The sequence below is a fragment of the Ictalurus furcatus genome, chromosome 10 (assembly GCF_023375685.1).
Source record: "Ictalurus furcatus strain D&B chromosome 10, Billie_1.0, whole genome shotgun sequence".
NCBI classification, from domain to species: Eukaryota; Metazoa; Chordata; class Actinopteri; order Siluriformes; family Ictaluridae; genus Ictalurus; species Ictalurus furcatus.
The window spans coordinates 6,424,249-6,441,012 of record NC_071264.1 but is presented as its reverse complement, the minus strand read 5'-3'; the positions used below and the strand labels follow the sequence as shown (position 1 = coordinate 6,441,012).

At 40.5% G+C, this 16,764-nt stretch overlaps 1 protein-coding gene and 1 long non-coding RNA gene across 2 annotated transcripts; one reads left to right on the top strand and one right to left on the bottom strand.

Annotated features, from left to right (window-relative positions):
* Positions 1-8,846: 8,846 nt before the first annotated feature.
* On the bottom strand, positions 8,847-12,223 carry LOC128614272 (uncharacterized). Its single transcript, XR_008387022.1, has 3 exons — positions 11,942-12,223; positions 10,541-10,645; positions 8,847-9,577 (listed from the first exon to the last, which is right to left on the bottom strand). It is a non-coding gene; the product is annotated as an uncharacterized LOC128614272 (long non-coding RNA).
* On the top strand, positions 12,201-15,540 carry LOC128614270 (keratin, type I cytoskeletal 19). Its single transcript, XM_053635666.1, has 8 exons — positions 12,201-12,744; positions 12,859-12,941; positions 13,261-13,417; positions 13,772-13,933; positions 14,044-14,169; positions 14,796-15,016; positions 15,166-15,179; positions 15,284-15,540. The coding sequence occupies exons 1-8, from the start codon at positions 12,301-12,303 to the stop codon at positions 15,325-15,327; spliced, it is 1,251 nt and encodes a 416-aa protein (XP_053491641.1). The 5' UTR covers positions 12,201-12,300; the 3' UTR covers positions 15,328-15,540.
* Positions 15,541-16,764: the final 1,224 nt, after the last annotated feature.

The following is a 16,764-nucleotide window of genomic DNA, read 5'->3' as shown; positions in this document are numbered from 1 at the left end:
TGTTATTACTGAAGGGTACTGAACAAATAACGATCAGATTGCTAGTTTTATTACGTTCCTGCAGTTCTGTAAAGACCAGAACCTCCAGGGGTGGTGAATATCATCTGGATACCTTCTTGGGCACATGCACACACATGCTGAGACCTTCCAACAATGTCACAAAGTGACCTGATTATTAAATAGCCACCGTCTAGTTCAATTCAATTCAATTCCATTTGATTTGTATAGCGCTTTTAACAATGGACATTGTCTCAAAGCAGCTTTACAGAAACGTATAAACACAGGATAAAGATTTTAAGTGTGTGAATTTATCCCTATTGAGCGAGCCGGTGGTGACGGTGGTGAAGAAAATCTGCATAAGATGATATGAGGAGGAAACCTTGAGAGGAAGCAGACTCAGAAGGGAACCCGTCCTCATCTGGGTAACGACGGATAGTGTGAAAGTAAAAGAAAGTTCATTATGGTTTATACATGAAGTCTTTGTTGAACTAGTCCACTGTTCACTAAAGGAGACCCGAGTGCAGAACTGTATGTGGGAATTGCAGTCCCAAGGCCATAGTAGCAACCGTAGTCCCTGTAACCAAAGCGAGAACGTCCATGTGGAATTGACGTCCAAAACCATTTCATGGTACTTCAAGCGGTACCATCCTCAGCAATCTCCAGGCTGTAGCCTCCAGTTGATGAGAGCTCCATCCAGGGGTAGGGCACCCGGATGGATCAGGCAGGTCCGGAGAGAAGAAAGGATCAGGATCACTGACATCTCCATAAAATCATGTGTGGCTCGACAGAAGGAGAGAGGAGAGAGAGGGAGGTAAAGAGAGGGAGAGATTATTAGGTATGCTTACTATCCCGTGATGGATAGGACTGTGTACTTTGCATAAAAGAAAGTTTATTCATGTTAAGCTTGAGTAAACAAATACGTTTTCAGCCTGGACTTAAACACTGAGACTGTGTCTGAGTCCCGAACACTAATCGGAAGGCTGTTCCATAACTGCGGGGATTTGTAAGAGAAAGTTCTCCCCCCTGCTGTAGCTTTCACTATTCGAGGTACCAACAAATAGTCTAGTCTAGTCTAAATAGCATGCAGAGCATGTACTCGGCATAAGAAGGACCTTAGGCAGAAAACCCAGGTTTAACCACAAGGTCAATCTGGAATCATATGGCCCGGAGCGTTTCCTGTTCCGCTAGATTGCAGACGTCCAAAACCACAGGCTTGTGTAACCTTGTTCTGAAACTGAAGTTTGTAAACTGACAACATTTTCATCAGGACCCACATGTTATGATGTTATTAATGCCCATTGAACAATTTTGGCTGTGATGCGTCCCACCGGCAGCCCCCGCCCCTCATAAATGGTCTCTAGAGGATCCTTTAATGGAGGGAGGCACTGTTTAAGACATGAGCCACAGGAGGATTAGGGTATGCCCAGGCACCTGCTAGGGGCCTAAGAGGATCCATGGCTAGTCTAGTCAGCTGTGCAGGTTTCTAGTTTCTGAAACCTGTACTCTTCTCTCCAAGGCCTTCATTAGCAGCAAACCCAAAGAGCAATCCTAACATATAGGGCAGATTTCACAAAGTTGATTTACACGGGTCTGGTATCGTTTCTAAAAAAAAAAATAAACAGCTTGAAATCACTAGCCTAAAGCCTTCACACTCCTCTAACAGTATGAGTGGCTTGTTATTCCTGTAATCACTCACAGCCTGTATACTGTAGACTAATGAAAGGTGTGCTTGATCAGTGCAGTGGGTGTGTTGCTATGGGTGGAGTAGTTGTGTCTGTTTTGTTTTGCCACTAGGTTATGCTGTGTAAACAAACCTCTACTCTGTCCTCTTGACTTCAGGTGTTATATCAGAAAACTATGAGGGCTTGTTTTAGTCAGGAAACTCGAACAATGAATAACATGGTCCAGCATTGCAATACTGTTTTTAACTTTCCATGGCCATTACCTAATTAGAGGAATCTGCATGATCATCTTACTACATCTGACCTATATTGAACATTTATGGTCATATTTATCCATAATGTCAGAAAATATTATCTTGTCCATAGGGGCAGGTGATATTGAGCCTCACAATTTACAGTATACTCGCTAGCCACTTTATTAGGACCACTTGTACACCAGCACATTTATGCCGTTATCTAATCAGCCAATCATGTGGCAGCAGCGCAATATGAAAAATCACGCAGATACAGGTCAAGAGCTTCAGTTAATGCTCACATCAAACATCAGAATGAAGTTAAAGGGATCTGTGTGTCTTTGATCGTGGCATTGATGTTGATACCACATGGGCTGGCTTGAGTATTTCATAAACTGCTGATCTGACCTGGGATTTTCACACACAACAGTCTCTAGAGTTTACATAGAATGGTGCAAAAACCATTATCTTTTTCCAGTCTTTAACTGTCCAGTTTGGGTGAGTCTGTGCTCATGATCAGGGCGGGATTAACACAGTGTGGGGCCCTAGGGTGTCCCCCTCATCCCACTTTACACGTAAAAAAGCGACATGCCTATGCCTATAAAGACCATAGATTTACATTAACTTATAGCTAAAGTACATGCTCACCACACATACTACATGAAAATGTAAGACCCAAACAAAAAACCTGACACTATAGATAGACATGGGCCTACAAAACCGTTCTAGCCCTTACTGATACTCAAATCTGACTGCAACTCACATGCCAATGCAACATGTCAGGCTAAGTATCATTATTTCCATCATAACTGGCCTGTATTAGGAAGTAACCATATCAACAGCTGAAATCAGCACCATAGAGACGCACAGCAGCGTAACACAAACAGCAAAACCTACATAGCAGCAAAACATACACTGACACTGACACTACAAGCTTCACTCACTGAGCAACTAGCTCCACAAATATCAGATCTACAACAGCGCCAAGGTATATTGGTAAATAAGCCTTACGTTTAGCAGAACGTCATATTTCTTGACTTTGTGCATGCAAAGCCGTTAATGAAATCCTCAAAATTATTTTCTAAATCTGAAGAAAACTAACTTGCGATTGCGGGTACATTGCGAACGGTGGCTATGTGCTGTGATAGTTTATCTTCTTTTTTAGTTTGCATTACACACAACCACTTAGCTGATGCCGATCCATTTTTAATTTGTCTGATATGATAGATTGGCACCAGTGGCACTGCTGTCATATCACAGCAAACCAGTGACTACATTTCTCATCCTGCACAGCGGCCTACAAACATGGCCGCCATGGACCGCAATTCCCAGAACACTCACATTCACTCTAATCATGCACACCTGCATCCTATTCACAGCTCTCACAGCCTCACGTATAAGAGACTGGTTCTACACAAGGACTTTGTGAAGTATTACATTCAGTTGCCTAGTCTCTGTTGTATGTCCAAGCCTTTTATCGTGTTTGCTTTTCTGATCATTGACCTTTGTTTACTCTGTTGACCTCGCTCTTCTACCCTGCCTAGTTTTGCCTGTTTGCCTGATCGTTTGACCCTAGCCCAGGGATGGGCAACCTTATTCGGAAAGGTCCGGTGTGGGTGCAGGTTTTCTTTCCAACCAAGCAGGAGGCACACCTGATTCCACCTGTTTAATCAGTTGATCTCGGCTTTCAATAGACTCAGGTGTGTCTTCTGCTTGGGTGGATTGAAAACCTGCACCCACACCAGCACTTTCTGGATAAGATTGACCACCACTGCCCTAGCCAGTCTTGTACCTTGATTTCTGCCTAATCCTTTGGACTTTGTTTAAGTAAACCGCCATACCTGCATTTGCTTCCGTCTCAGCCTCCATTACGTGACAGCTGCGTCATTGTGGACTAGACTCGGACTATATTGTATTAACGGTTAATCTGTGTGCATCTCTTCCTGTAAATAATATATATATATAGATAATATGACAAATATTTTAAAGCTGTGGAATCTGACGTGGTCTACTGATGTTGTAGTCCATCCACCTCAAGGTTTGACATGTTGTGCATTCGGAGATGCGTTTCCACTCACCACAGTTGTAAAGAGTGCCGATTTGAGTTACTATAGACTTCCTGTCAGTTCAGACCAGTCTGCTCATTTTCCTGTGATCTCTCTCAACAACAATGTGTTTCAGACCCTCCTCTCACAGTGTAAACTCTAGAGATTGCCGTGTGTGAAAATCCCAGGAGATCAGCAGTTTCTGAAATACTCAAGTGGAAGGGGGATTGTTGAGTGCTTAATATCTGAACATCAAAAATACGTGCAAAATTCTTGTTTCCCAGGCGAAAGCTGAGAAAAAATGAAGAAAAGACTTCTTTTTTGCAATGCCTATTTTTTGGGGGGTTAATTTCAAGTTTTTTGTGTGTGCTTTAGATGGAGTTGGGCTGGAAAAACCTGTTAATGATATTACCTCGAATACAGTTGAACAAATGTACATCTAAAACTGCTGCTAGGCTGTGTGACTGTATGCTGTTGGTTAACAATATTAGCTCTTCTGTATTCGTCGCACACTTGTGAAACACACCAGAGCCACTCTACATCCTCACTGTAGGGGTCATGCATTCTTCCTGTACCATTCTCGCTGTGTTACACCACACATGCAGCCACCCATTTCTCAAGAATATGCTGAAGGGTGACTCATTTTATTTTCCACATCTGCAGACCAGTGCGTATGGTCTTTGCACTTCTGAATTCTCAAATGTGCCTTTGTCTTCGAAATAAGGGATTTATGTTCTGCTAGCCTACTATAACATCACTCTTTATGACGTTGTGGACAGACTGGTCTGATCAAATCACATTGTGCATTAACATGGTCCTTCACTTGACTTGATGAACAGTTGCTCGTCTGTGTTTCCTTACATATCACACTAATACATGAACATCATGGTCATCATGGCCCATAGCTTTCCCATAGCTCTAAATGAAGATGTCAGTTTAGTCACAGTTCCTATTAAATCACAAACAGTTGACCGGTCTGTCTGTGAATGAAACTTCAGCCGTTCATACCCTAATAATGAACTCTTTAAAAGTCAACTAGATATTTTCCTCTAACCATCTTGATCCAAAAGTGAGCCAAGTGAGTCCCCCTCAAGGTCTCTAATACTAATACTTGCAACAACAGAAAAGGAGTGTTGCATGCTATAGAGATATGCACTGGTGGAAAGAGTACAAAAGAGTACATACTACTTGCTAAGTAAGTAGTCATCAAGAAAATAGCACAAGTAATAGTAAACAAGTCATCTGACGAGAAACTATTTGAGTGACTAATTAACAAATTGCAAACTTTGTTTGTTTATAATTGACACCACTAATCTGAATAATCTGTTTTCTATTCTGTTCTACTCTGGCTCATGTTAATTCATACATGTTTCTAGCTACATAGTTAGCTATCTAGCAAAGAGTCTCTTTACTCATTATCCTGAGCATTACCTGTAGGCTGTAGCAGCACTCAGATATATTTAAAACAACAGGCAATCACTACCAATTGGACTGACATTTATACTATACTATAAAACTACTATACTATACTATAAAACATGAAAAGATGCGCCTAGCTAGTCTCGTTCACTCATCTAGCTTATGGCTTACTTTTACATGTTTCCACAGGTTGGATGTTGAGTTGTGAAATGCCACTATCTCTGGGTTTTGGCTCATATAATTTGCAGATCATTATCATGCTGTTTTTACTGAAGCGGTTATAACTGATGACAACTTGATAAATTGGACCAGGGATATTTATCTGTCTGCAATGTCTCAGAACATTGCCGCAGTTGACTTGGAGTTCATTTGGTGTTTGAAGACTTTCGGCAGCTAGTTTTATTTTGCACGTACTTTTATTTTTATTTTTATTATTATTATTTTTTTGTACTTATTTTTACTCTGTAATAGGGATCGAAAGTAAATGTATAGAAGTTTTTTTATTTACAAAAAAAAAGTTGCAGTACAGCGAGGTATATACTCAAGTTCTGTAACAAGAGTGCATGTAGTTTATTGCTGTCCACTTTTGGTCATTTGTTTATGGTAAATATGAAAGATTCTTGACATACATATACTCAATAGTTGTTTATCAAGGTGTATCACCCTTTAGGTAAGAGACAAAAGTTGTTAGAACTAATATTTGGAATGGAGTATATGCAAAGTAAATATTAAGCCAAGTTCACCAGGCACACATTGACTCAATAACAGTGCCATATATTTTTTACTCCACAGCTCGGTTTAGTTTGGTTTAATCATGGAACACAAAAATTCGTTTGTTCTCTTCTTTTTTTTTGTCCTCTTGTTCACAGGTAGTCTTTATAAAGCCACTAACTCAGCTTATAGTCTTTCTTTACAATAAAAAATGTGAAAGATGAGACAGGATGATGGGTGTAGATCACACAAAGCTCAGCTTTCAGGCATTAGGAAGCAAAAACAGGCACCACCCAGGTCCAATCCGAACAGTTACTATTAAGCCTTACTTTTCATTTTATGTGGGAGGATGCAAAGGATACATAATATGTATTGTATTTCACGATGAAGCAATTGCCTGTCTGTAGATTTCCCACACCTGCAAATCAACAAAGAATAAACTGGGAGGTTTAACTGAAAATTTTGAACAAGTTATTGAGTGTTGAGTAATATTTCAGTAACCGCTGGTCAGGATCAAGGTGCATGCGGAGCCTATCCCAGGAAAACTGGGTGTGAGGCAGGAGTCCAACAGTCCATCGCAGTGCACCATGCTTACACACATTCCATTCACAATCAGGGGCAATTTAGCATAGCCAGTTCACCTCCTGGCATGATTTTGGGAGGTGGGAGGAAATCACAGAATCTGGAGGACCCTGGAGCTGTTAGGTGGCAATGTTACCCCCTACACCACCTCGCTGTCCACATACTGTATATTCACTGACTGCAGCAAACTATTTTACAAAATAACATTCTTCCGCAAATATTAATTTACAGTTACTTAATATTTGATGAACTTAAAATATAGAAAAAAACCCCCAAAATAGTAATTGTGGCATGTACAAATGTTTGGACACTTGTCATTGGATGACTGGATCATTGCCCTGTTGTAGAAGCCTTGGTCTTGGTCTGTTAGTTTCTTGATTGGCTGTTTCACATTCCTGCTTTTAATATTATCTGGAGTCCATTTTCCATCGACCTGTACAATGTTTTCTGTTCCACAGGCTGCCACACAACCCTAAGCCCTAAGTAGATCCACCCCCAAGCGTAATATTTGGGAATGTGTTCTTTTCATCAAATGCTGATTTTTTTTTTATTTCTCCAAACGTACCATTGGTGATTGTGCCCAAGGAGTTCCATTTTTACATTATCAGTCCACAGAACTTGTTTTCAAAAATACCTCTGGTTATCTAGATATTGTTTTTGCATATATAAGACATTGATTTTTGTGATGAGGTTTGCAGGTAAGGTTTCCTTCTGATGACTCTTCCATGCAGATTAATATTGTGCAAGCAGTTCTGTGAAGTAGAATGGAGCACTACCACTCCTATGTTGTCTAAACTTTCCTCCAAGTCCTTCATGTCATATGAGGGATTTGCTTTGCCTTTCGTGCCAGCATATGAGCAGTTCTAACCGAAAATATTCTTGCTCTTCCAGATTTTGCCTTGACTTACACAGTTCTCCTTAAGTGCAATTTCTTAGTGACTTTTTGGACAGTGAAAATTGTGCGCTGGAAGCGGTTTGATAACTTTTCCTCTGTTTTGTAGGCATCAATTAGCTTCATTTTCAGATCCTCAGTCAGCTGTTTAGATGAGCCCATGGTTGTTAAGTGTCAGAACAAGGTTTGAAGGGTCAGATAATCTATATAATTTAGAGTCAGACTCTGGAAATGTTATTCCTAATGACAACTCTTGACCTGAGTTCTGAACAGAAACATGTTATTATTATTATTATTATTATTATTATTATTATTATTATTTAAATAGTTTGCTGCCATTGTTGTGTTTTCATTTCCAAAACCAACTGGGTGGTCAAACTTTTGCATACAAATGTATTGGAGTTAAGTCTAGTATGTGTATACACTTAGAATAATGAGATTACATTTTACATTTTAACACAAATATATGTTTATTTGGTTATGAATAAACTTGCTCAGATGAAAGCTAATATTTTTCCCAGAGCATAGCCTGAACTACTGTTTATGAATGAACTAATCCAAGTGTTTACCAAATTACACAGTGCAGTGTTCATTTTTATAGCCACTTCGTGTTCATGAAACCACTCACTTGGCTCACTTTCTTACAATGAAAAGAAATGACACAATGGGTGTATATGATGAGTGTATATTAAGCAAAGCTTGTCTTTCTTAGGCAAAGACAAGCAATAACAAGAGCTAACCATCAGGAATTCAGACTACCTAAGCCTCATGGCACCATTGGTTGGGGGATGATAAATCCATGTGTGATTCAGTCTAAATCATCACCATCTCATTGCTACTTGGTTTTTTTTTGTTTGTTTTTTTTGGGGGGGAAAAACTTTTATTGAGAAAAGCACGAAAACATTGCATTTCTGAACAGAAAAATAATTGCATGTGCGATATGTAGCAATAACTCAGCAATAAATCATCGCTTGCACAGACCCTTTTCTGTCACCAGTTGCTTGACAACTTGGCACATGACACGATACACTCACTATAGTGAAATGTTTGAGAAGTTTTTGTCACTTGAAGAACGTCGACTCATATAAAACTCTAACTCTATAATTGCATTTAGTGCAGAAGCAAAGTTTGTCCATAGCTGTGAATGGAAATGTAATTCACCATGAAAGTAAAATGTAAAAGTGAAGCTTCTTGCAGCACTATGTAGAATTTCCACATTTGTCACCGTGGCATTTAACAGGTTCCAAACACCCAGGCTATATTGGAAAAGTATAGCTGGTGCACAAAGGGAAACTCGCCAGCCTGGGAACAATGTCACTATTCATTGCATATCCAGCTCTACACACCCGTACCTGAGTGTGTTCTTACCATGACATGATCAAGAGTCATCAGCTGTCTTACATGGGAAACTGCTCATATGTGGCTGGATGCCAACTTCCACAGTTCAATACAGGTTAGGACACTGGCTTACACACTGGAATCTCAGACATCCTGCAATGAACAATGGAACTCATGCAAAACAAAAAAAAAGAGAGGTCATTTAGTTTGTTGCATGTTGTTTAGTTACTATGGCACCATGAAGGCAATTGCACAGAAGGAAAACTTGATATGGTAAATGTGGGTAGCACAAAGGTGAACAAGCAAATGTAACAATGATAATGAGTCTTCATTGGTCACATATACATTATAGCACAGTGCGATTCTTTTCTTTGCATACCCCAGCATGCCAGGATGTTGGGGTCGTCCATGATACATCACCCCTGGAGCAGAGAGGGTTAAGGGCCTTGCTCAAGGGCCCAACAATGGCAGCTTGGTAGCACTGGGACTTGAACCCCTGATCTTCCTATCAGTAACCCAGAGCCTTAACCGCTAAGCCACCACTGCCCTCAATGATGAAGCATACCCAGTTAGAGATGTTACAGACCATTAAAATGCACAACTACATCAGTATCAATATAGTCTGGATAATGATAGAGTTAGGGTGAGCCTGAATATGGCCACCCCCTGGGAGTTCTGTGAAAAGGAAAGCACAAAAGTCAGGAAGCATAATAATGTGCTTGCAAACTGATAATTTTGTACCAAAGAAAATTACTGTCACACTTTGGAATGCATTTGTATTGTTTAAAGACTTAAGAACAATAGCAGCAGTTTCTTATTTGTTGGAAATCTGTAGCCTGAAGAATCAAGTTCTGCTTTATAGTTGTTGGGGTTTTTTTTGTTTGTTTTTTTTAATTATTATTATTTTTTTTAAATCATGCCCTTTTATCTTTGTACAATGATGCAAATGGTAAATTTAGTTAAATATTTCCAGGCAAAGTAGAGGTTTATAGGCTTTGAGGCTCATGGGTGTGGTCAGTATGACTTCGAATTGTAATCAATGCTGCTACAGTATAATAACCGTGTTTCCATGCCTGTGCAGGCCTGTTCCCAAGAGCATGCAAAAGATCTCTTTCAGCAGACTTTTCAAAGAGACCACAGTCAAACCCTGAGTAACTCTTATCAGAGCTGGCTCTCAGAGCCGAGCACACCTCTACACTGGGGAGAAAGCACAGAGTGCACGGGTGGAGTGTTGTTTATGCAATGAATCATGGCTCTAATGAGTCTTAGCTAGCTTAACACACTAAATCCTCAAAGCCAAAGGCAGAAACAGAACTCAATGAAGTTCTAGGGACAAGCCCATTAATATACTATAAAGTTTTTTTTGTTTGGGACAATTACAGCTTGTGTGAAAGTTGGTACTCCGTGTCTAGTAAATCTAGTAAATTTACTTCATATTCCAAATATGAGTACAGAATGTACACTAAAGACTACACTTGTGTTGTTTCTATGAAACTATGAAGACTGTGAAAACTTTCTAAGAAGTAAAGCATAAAATTTATGCATGCACGTCTGCTATATTGTATCTGAGTGTTGTCTCTGTTTCAGTTTCTGGGAGTGGTGGCATGTGTGTAGCAAGACTGGTTTTGTGTCTCTCACCAGCATTCGGGGGGATGTGAGATCATCTCTGAACTATAGCCAACCTTTTCTTCCCCCTCCTTCCCTGGGCCACATCTGGAACTCTGTATCATGCCAGATACCTCACTAGTGAACAATAGAAGGAGAGAGGGGGAAAAAAAAATAAACTTAAGACACAAATAGAGATTGTCTTTTACAACACAGGCAGGTTTAAAAAAACAAACAAAAAACAAACATTGCAAAGAGTTGAAAACATTGTTCTGTCACTTTTATGACCTGCACAGGAAGTGCAGTCAGTACTTCTATTGTGCATACTTGATATTTGAAATACGTGCTAGGATATTTTAATTATGTGGTATGATATGTAAACGATGTGCTACGATTTGAAAAATGTGACAGTCTCCAGCTGACAAATTGTCATGATAAGGGTGTTACGTGCATGGTTTGACAAAGCTGATATGGAAGAACTCAAGTGGTCTGCACAGAACCCCATTGAACACCTTTGGGATGAACTGGAACACGCTGGACATCTGTGCACAACCTCTGGTGCTCTTGTGGCTGAATGAGCACAAATCCCCTCAGCCATTGTTCAAAAGCTAGTGGAAAACCTTCCTTCCCAGACAAGTGAAGGCTGTTCTTGCAGCAAAGGAGGAACAACTATACTGTATATGAATTCCCATGGTTTTAAAATGGGATGTTCAATACACAGGTGTCCACATACTTTTGGACATATAGTATATGCATCAGAGGGTGAAACAAACAAAAAAAAACCAAACGTTTCACTCAAAACTACTTGATACTAATAAAACTGTGAAGTTATAACTATGAACTGATTGTGTCATGACAAATTATTTTATTACAGTACTGACTTTAAATTACTTCAGGGCTTGTCTCTGTACCCTCTCTGTTTTTTTTTAAAACCTGGTTTTTGATAACATGGCCAGGCAGGTACAACACAAGTTGAGTAATTGCTGATAATGAGGTATAAAGAGTAAAATGCACGATCCTACAGTCAATAGGCGGAACTTTGTTCCAGCAGTGGATTTGTTAACGTAGGATGCTATTGTTACTCAGGTGATAATATATCAGCTGTAAAAAAAAAAAAAAAAAGACAAAAAAAGTACTCGTGCATGTAAGTACTTCAAAGTAATGTGATTTATTTACTGTTTCATACATAAACAGGTCAATGTGATATAATAAATACTATAGTTCTACTCCTATAGTCATAGATATAAGATCTAATGTCAAAAAAAAACAACAACTTTGAACATGATTTGGATACGAGGAGTTTTTCAGTGTGCGCTTATCTGAACTGGAGTTAGTGGTAACACAATTAAACACACACTAAACTCTGTGTGTATTCCAGGTCAGACTGGTATTAAGGAAGGAAAGCTGGCAAGCATACAAAATTTCGACACTCACAAAACTTTTACTGCCTTTAGAATGGAGTAAACCTGTCGGTTCTCACAGTATACTCCATTTTCTGTAATCCGAACTCTCGTGGACAAGGACACACACATTCCAAAGTTGTTTCCTCACAGGGGTGGTTGGTGGTTTTCCCTCCCTCTCCTTTGCGTGCACACACACACACACACACACACACACACACACAAGGACAATCCCACAATGCAGGACCCGCCCCAGGGCTCAGGCTATATGAAAGGACAGAGCTAGATACAGTGGATCACTCCAGCTGACTCCAGTTCAGGGTAGCTTCCTCCTCTCTGCCATTCCTTGTCTCTGAAACTTCAGCTTGTCTCTGAAACCATCCATCAGTCAGAATGAGTTTCTACCAGCGTAGCTCCTATTCCAGCGGCCCTGTAGGCTTCACCGGAGGTTCTGTGATCAGCCAGCGCCGTGTGGGCACAATGTCCTCATCACCTAAAGCCTTCAGTGTCTACGGAGCTGGCTCAGGCAGCACCCGAATCTCCTCAGGAGTCGCAAGGACTGTGTCTTCTGGCTATGGTGGTAGTCTGGGCTTTGCTAGAGATGGTGGCTTTAACCTGTCCTCTGCCCTTGACAATGACAGCGTTCACATGAATGAGAAGGCCACCATGCAGAACCTGAATGATCGTCTGGCCTCCTACCTGGACAAGGTCCGCTCCCTGGAAGCTGCCAATGCAAAACTGGAGCTGAAGATCCGTGAGTACTATGAGAAGAAAGGGCCAGTTGCTGAGAGAGATTACAGCGCCTACTGGGCCACCATCAATGACCTGAAGGATAAGGTAATAACTTAAATACTTAATACTAAAATGTGAATTTTTTTGCAGTGATTTTTTTGAAGGTCTGCTTTGTAAAGTTCAGTCAATAATGTTCAATAATAATTGTCCCGATTTCAGATCAAGAATGCCACCATCAACAATGCCAACATCCTCCTGCAGATTGACAATTCAAAACTGGCTGCAGATGACTTCAAGACAAAGTAGGTGTACCTAAGTTATGAAAAACATATATATTGTACCATGAGCCTATAAAGGTACATGGTAGAGTGACTTTAGTTGGTTAGTTACAGTTAAATTTATATAGCACCTTTCTATACCCGGGGGGGGGGGGGGGTGCGGTGGTCTCGTCAACCACCACTAGTGTGTAGTATCCACCTGGATGATGTGACGGCAGCCATAGTGAGCCAGAACGCCCCCCACACACCACCTATTATTTTTATTTTATTACTTTATTTTATTATATAACGACTGTGATTAGAAATGCCAACTTGGTATCGATCCTTTGTCTCCACTGATTAGGTATGAGCACGAGTTGATAATGCGACAGTCCGTGGAGGCTGACATTGCCAACTTGCGACGCCTGCTGGACCAGACCACCCTGACCAAGGCTGACCTGGAGATGCAGATTGAAAGTCTGCAGGACGAGTTGGCCTACCTGAAGAAGAACCATCTGGAGGTTAGTAATGTTATCACCACTGTGACTCACCACATTTGCACCAAACTAGCCCACATTAACTACTTCAAAGGAATTGGATAATTATGGAATGTATAAAACTAGCAAGGTGTCATCATTTTTAGTGCATTTAAAGTACTCGACTTGGAAAGTGCAGTGGTTCTGCTTGGAATGGATGCTCTTGTAGAGTGGGCCAAGTGCCAAGAATATGTCTGCTGGAGAAGATGCCATTCTTAACAATCTCCATATTTGGTTGCACTTTTCTTCAAGTATTCTCTCAGGACTTTTTCAAAGGAAAACAGCAGAATTAACCCCAAAGTATTTGCAACTTCATCTTTGTAATGCATATGCTTGTAGGATCTGGCATCTATGAGATCTCAGCTGTCTGGAAACGTTAACGTGGAGGTAGACGCTGCTCCTCAGCAGGACCTGAACAAGGTTTTGGATGAGATCCGCGCTCAGTACGAGGCCATCACAGATAAACACCGCAGAGAGCAAGAGGCTTGGTTCAACGACCAGGTGAGCGTGGATGTTTTTATTATTAATTGGCATATAATCATTATTATTGTTATCATTGGTTGTAGCGTAAAAGGTTACCTTTCTAACATATGTGTATACCTCTCTTTAAGTCGGCAGCACTAAACAAGGAGGTTGCCATCAGCACAGAGACCATTCAGACCTCCAAGACAGAGATCACAGACTTGAGGCGAACCCTGCAGGGCTTGGAAATTGAACTACAATCACAGCTAAGCATGGTGAGACTGAGAAAAGATAAAAGAGTGGAAACAACTGAAAGAGGAAGAAATGGGGAGGGATTAAGGGAGAGGGTATGTTAAAAAAAAGTTACATAAGAGGATGAGGGTATTAAGGAGGGTAAGAAGGGAGGCTGAAGAAATGGATGGGAGGAGGCTGACTAGAACCAGACACATTGGTGGGGAAGTCTGCCAAGGATAACTTGTGTTCATGTCCCAGAGAAACAGAATGATCCAGGGAGTAAGGAATGTGGAGACATTTTGTGGTAAAAGCAGCCAAAACTGCTAACGGTTTCTGGCGCTTGGGTGTGGACTTGCAGCACCTTGGTGTAACTGTTGCCATAGCGAATGCTGCCAAATATTTCAGAAAGGAACTTTGGAAATAGTCTATCATGTGTGTGTTGATTTTGAGTTCTGAAAGTTAGAGGTTATTTCAAAACCTTGCTTAGATTAATGGCAACCCTTTTGGTATGAGGATGGCAACGTTTATAAAAAAAAAAAAAAAAAAAATGGAAAGTGCACTTTCTGTGCATAAACATCCAGGATTTCTGTGCACTGTCAAAGAACCTTAAGCTCTATTAAACAGTGTGCTCCCACCTAACATTTTCCATGATCTCTCTGTCGTACAGAAAGCAGCCCTGGAGAACACGCTAGCCGAGACAGACGCTCGCTACAGTGCTATGCTCGCAGGTTTCCAGAACCAGATTAACATGCTAGAGTCAGAGTTGTCCCAGGTGCGTGCCAGCATTGAGCAGCAGGGCCGCGACTACACCATGTTGCTGGATATCAAGAGCCGCCTAGAGCAGGAGATCGCCACCTACAGAAGCCTCCTGGAGAAGGAAGAGTCCAGGTAGGGTCACGTACCTACATGTACACACACATTCAAAATATGACCAGTTTTACTGCTCATTATAAGGTACAGTGTATCTGATCCTTGAATAATGTGATATGAAGCTAACTAAAGTATATTTTTTATTTTTTTTTATCTTCTATCCTTAGGACTCCTGGCACAGGTAATGATCACTTCCCTTTCCTGTAGATATATTATTTGAATTCTCAAGGTTATTCAAATAATCCGCATGCATTATTCTAAACAGAAATATGTATTCTTTTTCAGGTGGATCCACCACGGTCACTCACACCACCACCATACGCAGCTAAGAAGAGCACTGCTTTCTGAGAAACACACACACACACACACGCTAAAACATAGTTTCAGTGGGTCACTGTTTATGGTATGACAGTAAACAATTGTCAGTCATGGTCATAAAACCCAGGAAATAACTGTTTAAATCTGATAGAGAATAAATCCACTTCCGTGTTGTTGTGTGTGAGTAAAACCTGTCTCTGAAAATAAAGCTGCTGGCAAACTTACTACTGTTCTGGTCTGACTCTTTTAGATTGCAAGAATCAACAAACAGTCATTTAATCATGGTGCATAGACAATAACACACACAATATAAAATGACACAGGACAGCAACCCAACAAATGAACTGTGTCTCGTTGAGACATTATTAATGAAATCTTCAAAGCACAAGATAAAACTCTCTGGTTTTGATGCCCCAGACACCAGATAAAAATAAAATTGGAATGTGGAGTCAGTGTGTTCATCAACAATTCTGCTCACATGTGCCAAATCTGTGTATGGTGCAGCCTGGTCCACTGTTCCTCCATTACAACACATTCGACTAGACAAATAAGACACACTCCAACAGCTCCCTCTACAAAGCCCCCTTTTTCAAAGCCCAGAGACTGTTGCCAGGAAACCATGTCGTCAAAAAAAACAAAAAAAAAAACACTGAGTGGAAAGTCAAAGTGTAGCCTTTAAAAAGAAGTCCGGAGTTTGTTCACCCTCCCTTTATCAGCGGTGCACTTTGCCCTTGTGCTTAAGCGAAATGGAAAATAGAAGCAATGAACCACAATGGGTGCAGCAGAGAGGGGGAGAGAAAGAAAAAGAAAGCTTTTTCACACACATCATTACTTATTTCAGTATTATCTGTATCTTTAAATACACACCGTACGTGCAAAGAGCACTACCAGTAGAGCATGACCCTAATTATATCGAATTAAATTCTCATTTTCTGAATATTATTGTCACTGAATTAAATCTCTAATTACACAATTACTGTATTTATCTACCAGTGTCTATGCTAGCAGTAATAATTCTACATTGAGTTCATTTTGTTCCAAGATTAAGAAACCTTGGAGACTTTCCTATTAACAAGGCTAAAACAAAGTCCCTGTGCTTGTGTGAAGGCTAGACAAGGTGTGGCTGCACTATTTACTCAAGGACAGGAACTCGCATTCAAAGTACAGTGTGTTTTTACAGTTAGAGGCCTTTTCATCTGTTCTACGCCATAACAATAAATCCATAAATCAATAGCAACTGTCAAACCTGGTCTTAAACGAGGGCATATATCCAATCTTGCAAAATTGCCAAGTAGGGTGTGGACATGTGTTCTGTCACCTCTGAAGGGTGGGAACTTTACACGTCTCAGTGTTAGTCATCAAATTATGACTGAAAGCTATACAATTTTGGATCTATTGTCAAATTCTTAGCAGCATTTTTTCCCCCAATACGTTCATAGCATGTCTGC